This window comes from Leptonychotes weddellii, chromosome 9 (genome assembly GCF_054177405.1).
Source record: "Leptonychotes weddellii isolate Sample4059 chromosome 9, ASM5417740v2, whole genome shotgun sequence".
NCBI classification, from domain to species: domain Eukaryota; kingdom Metazoa; phylum Chordata; class Mammalia; order Carnivora; family Phocidae; genus Leptonychotes; species Leptonychotes weddellii.
The window spans coordinates 103435507-103450662 of record NC_138377.1 but is presented as its reverse complement, the minus strand read 5'-3'; the positions used below and the strand labels follow the sequence as shown (position 1 = coordinate 103450662).

The 15156-nt window shown below is 47.4% G+C and overlaps 1 protein-coding gene across 2 annotated transcripts in view; it reads right to left on the bottom strand.

Annotated features, from left to right (window-relative positions):
- Positions 1-9368: 9368 nt before the first annotated feature.
- The window catches only part of ETFA (electron transfer flavoprotein subunit alpha), an 82852-nt gene continuing 77064 nt past the window's right edge, over positions 9369-15156 (bottom strand). For both annotated transcript variants that reach the window (XR_014148136.1, XM_081829639.1), the window contains one exon: positions 9369-9656. Coding sequence is in view for 1 of the 2 variants with exons in the window: in XM_081829639.1 (XP_081685765.1) it covers positions 9618-9656 (39 nt within the window). In the remaining variant the exon portion in view is untranslated. The remainder of the gene's footprint in view (positions 9657-15156) is intronic.

Here is a 15156-nt window from a genome sequence, read left to right as displayed (position 1 = left end):
GACAACTCCCACACTCAGCTCCCTGACGCAGGCAGGACTCCATTCCTTGAGGTCTTCGAACTCCGCAGGTCCAAAGCTGAGTGCAGTATCTTGCCCAAAGGCTGCTCTTCCTCCCAGGTTCCCAGCCGGGGCACCAGCATCCACCCAGCTATGAAGATGCATGGCGTTGGCGCCCTTGACTCCCCCTCCTCCCTCACAAGCAGTCATGAGCCCTGGCCATTCTGCCCTCCAGAGCATCGGCCTTAGACCCCATCACAGCCTTGCTGAGGCCCAGCTGTAGCCTCTGACTCCATGTCCCACTAGTGGGTCCTCCCAGGCTGATGAGCCTGATCAGTGTCTCCCTTGCCAGAGAGCCTCCAAGGGATTCTGGGTTTGTAACCCCTATGTTTTGTTTTATGTTTACAGCAAAGGGAAGACTTAATTTTAATTTCGGGGGTGCGTGTTGCCCTAGCTGAACTCAGCATTGTCACAGCCCCTTAGCTTACCTATCCCTCTGGCTACCCTCCCAACCGGTTCTTCGTCCCCTCTGTCTTTGGGTGGTTCTCACTGTGTCTCACTAGTCCCTCACTATAGGTCAGGATGTCCTCGGGGCTTCTGTGGCCCCTTGGACTCACTGTGACAGTGCAGTGATTCCCATGGCAGCATCTGCTTCCCTGCCTGCCTTTCCCTGGTCCCCGAAAGTGGGGCTCAGGCCCGAGTCCCATTAGAACCCCACAACCCTGCATAGGGCCACAGGCTTGGGCAGAGCCCCTTGGGAAAGACAGCTAAATTGTAAGATAGCCCCACCTGCAGGCAAAGAGCCGCATCTTGATTCGTGGGGAGATGAGCAGTGTCCACCCGAGCCGTTGCGGGGGGAAATCAGAGGCATTCTGAGTCACGGACGGCGTCATTACGGCCACCCTTGCTGAGCACTCTACTAAGGCCTCTACTCCCTTGGGCTCCTTTAGCCCTTCCAGCAATCCTGTGGGCAGGTATTTCTAGCCCCATTTTATAGATGGAAGAATCTGGGGTTCAGAAAGGTTTAAGAGATTTTCCTGAGGTCAGACACTAACAGGAGAAGCACTGAAACCAGAGCCCACGTGCACCTGGTCGTGTGCTAAGCGCTTAGAGCTCCCAGGGTTCAGAGCTTTTGGAAGCAACGTGCTGCTCTCGGCTCTGGTCACGTGATGGGGGGAGGCCATCACGTGGGCGATCATCTCTAGGGCGGGAGCCACAGGGGCCTGTACTTAGCGGTCTGCCCCTGCGGGGCTAGAAACCGCTCCAGTCCCCAGCCAGGCCCAGCTGGCTGAGCCCTCATGGCCCCGGCCCCGAGGCGCGGGCTGGCTACTCCCACAGGCACGGGAGCCTGCCCTGCACCCACACGGACACCCAGGCACCAGCCAGCACCCGCCTCTGCTCCAGAGGAAACCACAGGACAGGGAGGAGAGCCATGGGGTCAGTTGCTAGGCGAGGGGCACCGCTCTCTGCCTCAGTTTCCCACCTAGAAATGGGATTTACAGAGGAGCTCTACTTTGGAAAGCTGATTTCTGAGGGCATTTACAAACCGCTGTGATGCGAAATTCTGTGTGAGCACTCAGTGTTGGCTTCATGCCTGAACGGCAGTACCAGTCTTAGGCTTGCCCCTCGAGCCAATTAAAACTGAGGACAAAGAGACCAAGAGGTGGCCCCCGGCTCTCGGAGGGCAGAGTCCACAGTCACAGTGTTAGAGGCTGCACACACAGAGAGGAAGCCACTTGCCTACCTGGGGACAGGCGTGGGGTGGAGCCGCAAGGCCTGGAATGCAGGAGGTGGAGAGTAAAGGCTTTGGCTTTCTCTGCTCCCCCGCGGGCCATAGCCCAGAGTTATGGTCTGTGGGCAGCTAGCTGGGGGCCAGTGGAGATGGAGCCTGAGCACTCCCTGGGAGGTTTGCAGCTCTGGGAAATGGCTCCCCCTTGCTCGTCTGCCCTCTCACGGAGCCCACAAGGGAGGAGAGCTTGGGGAATAGCCACTGTGTCCTGTAAGCCAACAAGGGAGGGTGATAATAATGACTCCCATGTATCCACTTCCTGTTGTCACAGGTGCTCTTTGCAGTCTTCCCTCTTTATCACAGTCTGCAAAGTGGTGCTATTTTCCCTGCTTTCCAGAGGAAAGAGGCACAGAATGATTGATTAAATGACTTGCCAAGGACACATAGCTAAGTGGTAAACGAGTGGCAGAATTCAAACCCAGGTCTATCTGGGTTAGATACCGTGCTGGATATGCTGAAATGAGCTTCCTGGAATTAAACCAGGTGTCATCAAGAGAGCCAAAGATAGAAATCAGGACTCTGGCCCCCAGGCCATCCATCCATCAGCCCACATGCCGCCCCCCCACCCCCAGCCCCGGTCTAGAGGGATCAGCCCACTCTGTCTGCAGAGTCCCATGGCCCCTCTTGCAGAGCCAGCCTCCCCGCTCAGCCTTGCCCCTGGAGCTGGAGAGGAGGCAATCCTGTGGCCAGCGTGCCACCCTGCAGTGCCAAATCTGGCAGCAAGGGCAAGGTTCAGAGCTAGGAGTGCTGTTGGCCACCTCACAGCAGAGCTGGGCTGGAGCCCTGCAGACCCAGTTCAAAGTCTGCCCAGGACTGGGGAGCTGTAAGGCCCTCCCTGAATGACATACTGGCTCCCCTCCAGCCAGCCCTGGCCAAGGCCTACAACCCAAACCTTGGCTTTTCCTATCAAGTCCACAGCTGTGGGGTTTTTCACAGATCCTGCATGATCGGAGAGAGGCTAGTGGCCTGGAATTCTCTTTAGCATGATGGGCGTTCATTCTATCCACAGCCCCCAGCTCAGGACCTCCTTTCTCACTCCAGGACTGCTCTTGACTGAAGCTCTTGTCCTGGGGCTGCCTCCATGCTCCTCTCTGGTGCAACTTCCTCATCTCAAGAGAAAGACTAGGGTGGGAGCCCTACTCTCTGAGCTATGAGAGCCTCAAATGAGATAAGGTCCAAGGAAGCCTTCTTAAAAGGAGAGTATCTTACTAACTAGTCAATAGGATACTTGTATAGAGTTGCTTAGCAAGGACACCCAACAACAACTCCAGGGGCTGGCATGGTTAATCCCAGCTTTTGCATGGACTCCTCCGGGCTGGAGAGAAGTCAGGGTCACTCCACCATCCTTCACCTCGGGCGCTGTTAGGCATATAGGGTGTGTCAAAACCCAGGCACCTGGATTGTCAGCCCAACCCTGTTTCCATTTACGTGGTTCCAAGCCAATCCTTGGGCCCACCTCCTCCCCCTGTACAACAAGAATAATAACTCCTGGGCTCCCCACCCCCAAGAGGGTTGCTGGGATAGCTAATGACATAATGGAAGGGAAAGCCCTTTGAGAATGTTTCAAGGGAGACAGAGAAACCATCCTTATTAATAATAGATGCCTGGGGTGTTGCACTTCTGGGGAAGGCTGTGCAGGAGATGCTCGGTTATTTCATTTGCTGCAGCGGAGAGTGTGGTGTGGGGAGGGTGGTAGTGGGGTGCACTGGTGCTGGGAGGACAAGGGCCCTGCCCCCAGCCCCAGTGGCCAGCCAAGGCACGGTCTGCTCCTCCGAGCTCTCGCTGCTCGCATATCCCCACTGGTTCCTCTGTAAATGATGCCTCGGAGTCACCCTCAGTGGGGTAAGAGAGTACTGTTCTCCAGACTGGAGGCAACTTGCCGGCCTTCCTGTCCCTTCTCCAGTACAAGCTAAAAACCTTTGTTTTTCTGACATAAACTGAGCGAGGATTTTTTTTTTTTTTTCACTCCAGTGCTGAAAAGTTTGGTATCATCTCCTGGTGAATAGTTAACTCAATTATCCAGATAAAATGATGGAACATTGCTGCTAAATTTATTGCAAGCTACCAAAGAGACAGTGCTAGCATAATTTTATGCAGAGCCCTAGGCTACAGCATAGTGAGTAGACTGCCTATTCATCCTGAACAAGCAAATGAAATGGACTACCCTGGAGATCAGTCAGGACATTAAACACTGCGATGGATGTGGAAGAATTCTTCAGTGTCTGAGATTTACGGGGCACCTTTCACCAAGTGCTCTAGGAGCCTCCTCAACATCAACTAGGCCTCATAACTAGGTAGGCTCACCTCCGCCTCTGCCGCACGAAGAAGGGGCGTTGGGTTCTGAGACCTGGGTTTGCTCAATGTTGTGAAAGAGCCAGTGTGCAGACCAGATCCAGAGTCTAGTACGAAGACCCCTGCTTCCCTGAACAGAGTGGTTCAGAATGGAGGAGTATCAGGCTAGCTGGGGAATCAGGGGCTGGGGACCAGAGTCTGTCATGTTCTCGGTTTCTGTACCTTGTCCTGGCCGGGCCTTCTTCATTGGTGGTTTCAGCTGCTCCTTCTGAACTTGGCTCAGCAGCCTTGTCTTGCGCCTCTCCATTCAGCCTGCTTCGGCCATGATCCCAGAGAGGTCAGGACATGTGGCTGAGAGTAGATGCTGGCCTAAGGTCACCATTCACTAGCTGTGAACCCGTGGGCAAGTGTTTTTAAGGTCTGGAGGCTTCCGTTTTCCCATCTGTGGAGTGGAGACTACTGCTGCATCTTGTGGGGTAGGAGGCTTGAATGAGGTAATGGGTATAAAGGGCTCAGCCCAGCATCGTGGGCATAACAAGCTCTCAAAAAGAATTTTTGTCTCCACCTACCTAAGCTGTTTGAGATCTGCCAACACATTCACAGGTTAAATCTGAAGATAGCTTGAAAGATCACCAAGTTCAGTTTGCCATTTCACAGATGATGAAAATGAAGCCCAAAGGAAGGAGCATGACCAGCCTGGCCCTGAGGCAGTAACAGAACCAGGATAAGAGCACAGGTGGCCCTGTGACCAGCCCACTCAGTGTCCCCAGGTCCCAGACCCCAGTGGTCCCCATGCAGCCCTCCCACTGGCCGGAGGTGGGTGCACTAAAAGTCAGTAGGAAACCTGCCTTTAACCACACGGCCGGCTGTGGGAGGCAAAGGCGAAACCCAGGTCAGGGAAGCCTCACTAGGACCTGGCCACTCACCAATCCAGGCACCGTAGAAAGTAAATGCCAGCTTCCTTCCCAATGAATTCCCAATGCCACCTCTGTACCATGCTTCTAATGACAAGCTCGCTGTTTTGAGGTGACAGCAGCTAGAGGAGAGTCCTGGAGAAGCGGGGGACACAGGGAGGCAGCCTGGTATGGTGGAAAGGTCAAGCTCTCCAGACCCAGAGCCTCGTTCAGGCCGCACGTCTCGCTGATGGCGCCTCTCGGGTCAGTTACCTCTCAGCCTGTCCATTCATCCAGAAAGTATGGGTGATGATACCCATTTAGGGATCATTGTATTACAGAAGGCTGTATAATGCCCCTAGGAGATTCTTAATAAATAGTATTTGCTAAGAATATTGGTTTGTGTTCTAGTTTTACCATTTGCTTTGTGACCTGGGGCACTTCTGAGAGCCTGATTTCTTCACCCTTTCCTACTCTTTTCACTTCTGTTGGGGTAACTTACATGAAAGTGTTTTATAAACCAAGTTATCAGCAACTTTTCCTCATTTGTGCTCCTCACAGGGCTATATGAAATTGTGGCAGTGTATCACCCGATATGGGCCTTTTACAAGGTTATCAGTCAAGCCTCCTTTAGCTCAGCAACAGCTAACCAAATCCATCTGTTATAATCAATAGTGTTCTTCGGGTTTCCCAGCCTTTTAAGCCCACTTTTATGTAGACCAAAACAAAAATCCCTCATGAGAGACAGCGTGAAATGCAACCAAGCTGATCATCCCTTTCAGAAAGATAGCAGAGCGCACTTACGGTTGGGGTTTCAAGGCCTCCAGCCCCATACAGACACGCCCAGGCTCTGCCGGCAGCGAGGCTCCCACACCGTCCCGGGAGGAAGGGCCCCACTCTCTGCCAGCCTCGCCCACAGCACTGGACCCATTTCCACAGTCTCCAGGGACCCATTCTGCAACCAGAGAGCTTTCAGCCAAACCCATCTGGGGCATAAGGCCAGAGGATTCCTGCAACAGCTTCCCAATCCCTTCCGTCCTCTCCTCCCCCTAGCCATCCTGAATACACCACCGGCTCAAGTTATTCCCTGAGGTTTCGGGACCCTCCTCAAACAAATGCCATGGCTCCCTGTTGCTAGGAGGCCCCTTATGACTTGTTCAGGTGGCAAGGCCTCAGGAAGTCAGGTAGCACTTTGTGGAATGTTCTTGATATACAGACATATTTAATTCTAACTTGCAAACAAGGAACAATTATCAACTAGCAGAAGGTATTAAGAATTCAACACATGTCCATGAAACAAAAGCTGTAGGGCGTCAGTCCTGCTGACCTCCTTAGCTAATATCCATTGCTACTTGTCCTTTCACTTTGGAATCTGCTTAAATTCCTAAGACGACAAGGGATAGCAGCCACCAAAGTTTTAGGGAAAAAAGTGTGCAGGACTTAGGATTGAGAAAATTCTGTTAATTTTCCCTGCAAATCAGAACAAGACCTTTCACACTACCATAATTCCCGGTCTAACTCCTGAAATGGCAGTATTCCTTGAGGACAAAGTTTGAGAACCACTGACCTATGGGGGAAAAGGCCAAACTGCTCACCTATCAGTCAGTGGCCTCCACCACCTACCATCCTCAACCCCTGGTTTCTGCCCCTCACCGCTTCAAGCATCCATGTGAGTTCTGTTTCCACTTCTGCCCCACATGCAAATATCAAAGCCTCCAGGCCAGAAGGAATGACCGTGGCTGGCCCACTAAGGGAGCCCTCTCCGTATATGCTGTTCATACAAGTCTCCTTTCGAATCACTCCTTAGCTGCAAAATCTTGGGGGCAGGGGCTCTGCCTCCAAAAGCCTGTATTCTCAGAGCCCAGCAGGATGCTACTTCCAGGCGGTGGCTGGGCCAGACTCCTGCAGGGGTTTATTCCAGAGTCCCACACAGAAAAACCAGTTAGCCAGGGAACCCAGCAGGGAATATTCCCCACAGTACTGCTGAGAGAACCAGGACCAGGGAAAATGCTGGATTTCGTGCTTAACTACTGAAAAGCTCAGCCCAGACCCTCACTAGGTCTCAGTCCATAGAGTGAGGAGGGCATTTGCTTGATCTAGACAGCTGGCCTCAAGGACCTTTTCAGCTCTGCCCTCACAGAGCTGCCTTTCTACATGTGTACTTTTGTCCTCTCAGGGCTTCTGTCTGGCCAGAGTAACCAGGCCACCAAACTCCCAGGGCCCGTATGAGCTTAACCAAAGACTTCAAGCAACTAGGCAGAAAAGCAGAAAACACACACACACTAAAGAAAACTACCCCTAACATCTTTCCCCACACTGCTTCCAGCTGCGGCTCTGGGTCCTCAAGCCTGAGACAGGGGCAGAGGCATCAGGAGCTGACAGCTTGGTGTCCAATAAAACACTGGGATAAAAAGAACACATCAAATTTCACCTTCTGGCATGCATTATAGTTTTAACAATTTGCCTCCACCTCACACAGGTGCCTTTTTAAGGTAAACTCTAAGTGGGCACTTAAGAGGGGCTTTTTGGGTTGAATATAATCCTGCAGGAGAGACAAACCCAGAACACGGGCTCTCCCCCCCAGCTAGGATCCTGAATGTGTGCCCTGCCCACCCGGCACCAAGCACTCAGTGCCTTTTACCCAAGGTTACTGCGCAGCGAGTCTCCCTGTTCCTTGAGCCGAAGTGAGGTAGAAACATCTACCGGTAAAACCACAGCTCTGAAGCCAGACTTCCTGGTTTCAAATCCTGGCTCTCGTTACAGGCTATCTGAATTTGGACAATTACAGAACTTGTAGTGTCTCAGCTCCCTAGCCTATAAAACAGGGATGATGATAATAGCATCAATCTTCCAGGGTGTTGAGGGCTGAAGGGGTTCAATATGTGCGGAGTGTTACAACGGTGCCCAGCACACAGTGAGCGCCATACTCAATGCTATTATGATGATGAGTTGTACCCAGTAAAACACTTGAGTAAACTGCCTGGAAGTGGGACACGGCAGTCATGACAGGAGGAAACCGAGAGAAAGACCTATCAGTTCCACTTTTGAGGCTAGGAACTATGCAAAGGTACCACCTGGGATCGGTCCTCCGTGAGCCAGCATACCCTAGACTCGGGGTACCTCTGCCTTGTCACCTCTGCATCTCTCCTGTCCCCAAGTTATAGTGTCCAACAGCGTAAATGGAGAAGGCCCTGAGCAAGGTTAGCTCCCCCGGGAAGAGCCTTGAACGCAGCAACAAGATATGGGAATCATGTTCACAAGAGTGGTTCAAACCACATGGCCTCGGACAAGTCAGCTGGTTCTCTTCACCATTTCTCTGTGCTTCAGTGTCCCTTTGTGAACGGGGGTGAGGAACCAGATGGTCATGCTCAGCTCTGACATTCCAGGATGCTGTGGTTCATTTTCTTGCCATCCTCTCATCCTATTAGGTTCAAGAAGGTTGAGATGCCAGAGACATTTAACTTCTAAAAGTGTTTCATAGCAAGTGACTGTGACAAAATCAAAAAGAGTCCAAGCAGCCAAGCCCCAGGCTGGCCATAGAGAGGGACAGGCTGACCACCTCGGCCCCCATCCCCTCTTGTACCACTGGTCACTCCCCATCTCCTCCCCGCTGTTGTCCTTAGCCTGTTGACTACTCTAACTTCTGCAGATCTGCTTCAGGTGGCAGTTGTCTTCATTCTACTCACCTGCTGACCCTGACGTTTCCAGGACCCCTTCCCACAGGACGGGCCAAAGCCTCCCCAGCCTCTGTTCCCGGGCCGCACGCATACCAGCTCCTAGCCCCTGTGACAACCCTCCGTCTCCGTCACGCTCTAGGGCAGCAGAGGGAGAGTGCCAAAGCCAGCCACACATGTGGCCATCTCACATGCTTGGCTGTCTTCTAAGAGAGCCCAAAGGAAGCATCAGGAGGGCCAGAGAAAAGCCAAAGCATTCTCTGAGCAGGATTTTAACATTTATAATATCAAACTGTTATTAGCATAAGAGGCTGTATTGTGTCAAAGCAGTCCCTCCTTCTCCACTCCCCTCTCCTTTATAGACACAAACTCCTATAAGCTGAACGAAATGGAAAATTAAATTTAATGTAAGGCAACTAAATTCATTTAGCAGGTTCAGGTTTAAGTCTGGTCTGCTTTTGTCTTATTAGTTACGGTTTTCTGAAGACTGGAGTATATTTAACATAATATTCATGCTTTGCGGCCATGCTTTTTTAACTCTGAATTTGCCTATCTAGGTCCCTTCTCTCAACAACTAGATTAAGATGATTAGTCTGGAGAGAACATTCATATTCACAATCTTGCCTAAAACATGTCCATGAACAAGACAGGCAAAGAAAAAATAAATTTTTACTCCCTTTCTTCAATTTTCTTTCTTTACAAAGCTAGGCACATTTCTGTCAGTAGTTTTAAAGCTGTGGAAATGTTTTATTATATATTTTATTACAGAATTAGAAAACTTTAAAAAATAATTACTTGGAACCACAAATAAAAGAAATAGAATAATAGGCTCACAAAAAAGCATTCTGGCATCTGTGAGAATTTTTCTCAAATTATGATATGTAGCTCTCCAAACTTTCCAATGATTACTATAATAGCCATGAATTTCTGTTTCAGTTGAATACTTTGAATACTTTCTTAAAACATTGTAACTCATTTCTTCTTCAACAGCTCAGTCATTTCAGGAACTACCTGCAAATTAAAAAAAACAAAAAGTAATTACGCAACTTGAGCCTTCAGTGTGATATGGTCACAGCTCCTGAAGAAGTACACAGAGGTAGGGGCGCCTGGGTGGCTCAGTCGGTTAAGCATCTGACTCTTGATTTCAGCTCAGGTCACGATCTCAGGGTCGAGGGATCAAGCCCTGAGTTGGACTCCACACTCAGCAGGGAGTCTGCTTGAAGATTCTCTCCCTCTCCCTGCTCACGCTATCTCTTTTGCTCTCACTCTAAATAAATGAAGTTTTTTTTGTTTTGTTTTGTTTTTTGTTTTTTATTTGACAGAGAGAGAGACAGTGAGAGAGGGAACACAAGCAGGGGGAGTGGGAGAGGGAGAAGCAGGCTTCCCACCGAGCAGGGAGCCCGATGCGGGGCTCGATCCCAGGACCCCGGGATCATGACCTGAGCCGAAGGCAGACGCTTAACGACTGAGCCACCCAGGCGCCCCTCTCACTCTAAATAAATAAATAAAATCTTTTTTTTAAAAAGTACACAGAAACCAAAAGAAGCCATGTGCATTGCTGCTGAGGCTTGAGGTGCGCCCCCATTCCCACCACCCTCCCCTAGGCTCTCCTCTTGTCTGTGGGAATGTGGGATGACTACATATCTTTCTTTTTTATTTTTTTTTTAAAGATTTTATTTATTTATTTATTTGAGAGAGAGAATGAGAGAGAGAGAGCAGGAGAGGGGGGAGGGTCAGAGGGAGAAGCAGACTCCCCGCCGAGCAGGGAGCCCAATGCGGGACTCGATCCAGGGACTCCAGGATCCTGACCTGAGCTGAAGGCAGTCGCCCAACCAACTGAGCCACCCAGGCGCCCCCATATCTTTCTTTTTTAAAGATTTATTTGTTTTAGAGAGTGAGCGAGGGGAGAGCATGAGTGGGGGGAGGGGCAGAGGTAAAGAAAGAGAGAGAATCTCAAGCAGACTTCCCACAGTGCAGAGCCCCATGGGGGGGCTTGACTTCATGACCCTGAGATCATGACCTGAGCCAAAATCAAGAGTCAGATGCTCAACCAACGGAGCTACCCAGGCACCCCAAGACTACAACCTTTGAAGGGAAGATACCTGGACACAAGGCTGCTAAGACCATGAGCACACACACTGCCTAGGAACTTCTCTCTTTTTTCTTTTTTTTATTAAATAAATACTTATTTATGTATTTTAGAGAGGGAGGGGCAGAGGGAGAGGGAGACTTTTTTTTTAGATTTTATCTATTTGAGAGCAAGAGAGCGAGAGAGCACAAGCAGTGGGGAGGGGCAGAGGGCAAGGAGAAGCAGACTCCCCACTGAGCAGGGAGCCCGATGCGGGGCTCAATCTCAGGACCCTGGGATCATGACCTGAACGAAGGCAGACACTCAACTGACTGAGCCACCGAGGCGCCTGGGAGAGAGAGTCTTGAGCAGACTCCACACTAACCATGGAGCCCGACCTCACAACTCTGAGATCACGACCCTGAGATCATGATCTGAGCCAAAACCAAGAGTCAGACGCTTAACTGACTGCGCCACCCAGACGCCCTGCCTAGGAACCTTTCTGACACAATCACAAACCTCAGAAAGGCACCACAACAAACAGGAGCCCACTTTTTCTGGGTATTCTTCTTTCCTTTACTGCATTCCTGCCTTTGCTTCGAAGTCCACACCAAAGTCTCTTGTTCAGACATGAGCCTGTCAACCTCCTCTAGCACTTGTTTTCTCATTGTTCTTTTGCTCACTCCTCTTTCATTCCACAAACACTGTAGTTGCTTCCTCAGCACATGTTCCTATCTTTCAGCACATAAAAATGACTGCATGCTGAACATTCAATTTCATCATTCTTTATGAAATTAAGGCCTTGTGCTAACGCAGTGTCTGGTCAGCAGACAGAGAAAGAAACCACAGTGAGGGAAAACTGACTGAGTTGGCTCCCATTTTAAAAAGGATGAATTACTCTTAGTCTTGGCAGTTCAGTGACTGCAACTGGAGCTTTCAGTGTGGAGCTGCTCTGGGGCAGCGTGGATGGCACAGGTATGCGGGGCACGGGGACTCAGGGGAATGTCACCCGGAGCCCACCTGAAAACTAGCTGAGCCACCTGTGTAAAATATCAATTACCCAGTCTTCCACGGGGCTGTCAACTGTCCTAGCTCAGAGAGATCCCAGCTGAACGCACCACTGATGAATACAGCCTCTCAATTATTTAAGAGAGCTACATTTCCATTAGGTGGAAATAATGTGTTCGTACAAAATTTATTAAGGAAATTGTCGACATGTTGTTTCTTCCGAATGTCACTTTGTCTCTAGCCTATTAAAAGGCCCATGTTTACCATGGAGCCAGTAGGCATTAGCTGAGGGGCAGCACTAAGTGCTGGCACCACTTCTCCCAGCTCTGCTCGCAGAGAGACCACGAGCTGATGCCAGTCACACAGATGACATGCTAAACAAGCCTCTCATGGGACCTACGTGTTTCATGAAAAATAGGCTAGAGCCCACTTCTTTTAAATGAAACATTAACTTGATTTAGAACATACAATTTTTAAAAACCTTCCAGAATGTCTCCCTGCCACACTCCCCCAAAAAGGGCTGAGGGAACTTTGTCCATCATCTATATCCTTTTTTACTAGATCAACCTCAGACTTTCCAAGCATACTACACAATGTCTTATTAGTTAGGGAAAAGAAAATGCCACTCAAGTTCACTGAATGTCTGACAGCCTGAGCAAACTCAGAGATCTGGATTCTTATTTTTATTTTAGATAGTGTAGACACAGCTCCCTAGTCAGTAAGACCAAATGAAAGTGAATTTACATTTAAAATAAGACAATCTACTGATAGAAATCACAACACAACTATATTTCAGTCATTTAATTAGTATTTCCCCAGGGTAAGCACCATGGGAAATAGAGAAGTTCAGGCCTAATTTTTGCCCACAAAGAGTTCCACTCCCTAGCTGGGGAGAAAAGACAGAGACCTATGAACCACGCAATCAAAAATGTGCCCATCTTACACTGTAATGTAAGATGATGAGAAGAACGGCACTAAATGCTCAAAATCCAGGAGTTCTGAGGAAGAGATTAAGTGTGGACTCAGAAAAATCAGAACATTAACATGGAGGAGAAAAGGATTTTGGAGGAAGCAGACAGAGATAAGCCCTGCAGGTTCCAGAGAAAGAGTGTAAAGAGATTAGAATGACTCTAGTGAACAGCTATGTTGGGGAGAAGTGGAAATAGCTTTAAAAAAACATGTCATATGCAAAGTCCAATCAATGGGAATAAAATAGTCTCTCCAACAGAGACAGTGCTGTGACAACATGCAGAAGAATGAAGATGGAACCTCACCTCACACCATATCCAAAATGGAACAACGGCCTAACTACGGGAGCTAAAACAATAAAACTCTTAGAAGAAAACTTAGTGCTAAATCTTCATGACCGTGGATTTGGCAATGGATTCTTAGATATGACACCAAAAAAACATCAGCACAGAAGAAAAAATAGATGAATTGGACTTCATCAAAATTAAAAACTTTTGTGCAAAGGTCATTATAAAGAAAGTGAAAGGACAACCTACCTACAAAATGGAGAAGATATTTGGAAATTATATATCTGATAAGGGTTAATAACCAGAATACATAAAGAACTCCTACAACTCAAGAACAAGGACAAACATTCAATTAAAAAATGGACAAAGGATTTGGATAAACATTTCTCCAAAGAAGCTACACAAATAGCCACTTAAGGAAATGCAAGTCAAAACCACCATAATGAGATACCATTTCATACCTACCAGGATGGCTCTGATTTGAAAAATGAAAAGTAACAAGTGTGAGCAAAGATATAGGCAAACTGGAAAGCTTGCACATTGCTGGTGGGAATGTAAAATGGTGCAGCCACTAGAGAAAACAGTCCAGAGGTTCTTCAAAAAGCTAAACACAGAATTACCATATTACCCAGCAATCCGTAGGCATATACACAAAGGAAATGAAAGTGAGGACTTGAACAGATACTTGCAGGCCTATAATCACTGTACTGGATTAGGCAAAAGTTTCACATATATGACACCTACTAAAGGACAAGCAATAAAAAAAAATAGATAAACTGGACTTCGACAAAATATAAGTTTTTGTGCATCAAAGGACATCAAGAACGTGAAAAGACAGGAGCTCCCCTCTATTTGCTAAATGGGATGCTGCCTGATTCATGACTTGTTTATTAATAAAGCCAATAATACAATAAACAAATAAAGAAGGGAGGGAAGAGAAGAGAAGAGAAAAAAGAAAAAAAAGAAACCCTCATATATTATTGGTGGGAATGTAAAATGGGTCAGCCACTTTGGAAAACAGGCTGGCAGTTCTTCAAAATGTGAAAAATAGAGTTATCGAGTGACCCAGAAATTCCATTCCTAGATATATACCCACACGAGATAAAAACATATATCTGCACAAAAACTTAAATGCTCACAGCATTATTTTTAATAGCAAAAAAAAGTAGAAACAACTCAAATGTCCATCAAATGATTAATGGATAAACAAAATGAGGCATAGCCACACAATGGATATTATTCAGCAATAAAAAGAAAGAAAGTGCTGATACAGAAGTCAACACAGATGAATCTTGAAAACATTATGCTAAGAAACCAACCATAAAAGACCATATATTACATTATTCTGTTTATATGAAATGTCCTGGACTGGCAAATCCATAGAAACACAAAATGGATTAGTTGTTGCCAGGGTCTGGGGAGAGTGGGGAACAGGAAGTGACTGAGAAGAGGTATGTGGTTTCTTCTCAGTGTGATGAAAATGTTCTGGAATTAGATAGTTGATGGTTGCATAACTCCGAATATACTAAAAATCACTGAACTATACATTTTAAAAGGGTGAACTCTATGATTTGTGAATTAAATCTCAGGAAAACTATTTAAAAAAACAATAACAACCAGTCAGGTAGTGTCCTATACTCTGTCACTCTGACTCCGATTATAATATTTACCATTTATTGAACACCTACTATGTACCTGTAGGAAAGGAAATACAAACAGGTAGCCTAATATTTAACACAGACTGTACCAGGTATGGTATAATCTCATTTAACCTTCAATACAACCTTGTGAGGTATGTAGTATATTTGTATTACTGTTGAGGAAGCTTATATTCAGAAAAATTAAATAACTTGGCCAAGATAATTTAACCAGTATGTGGCCAAGACAGAATTTGAATTAAAGCTCTTAACTACTGTACTGTATTATTTTTCTTATATGAAGAAAAAAAGCAACTCATGTCTCTTAACTCATGATTGTTGAAGAATGAAGTAAAACAATAAATATTAAAAAATAAAATACATACACATTTTTACTCCAGACACGATAAAGTTTGGTGGACACCCTATCATTCAGAGTATTATTAGTCTCTTATGTGATAGTTTGAAATTTAAAATTTTTACACAGAAATTTAGTCTAAAAAAGTCCTTTTTATACAACTATTTTGTGACTTATGATATTC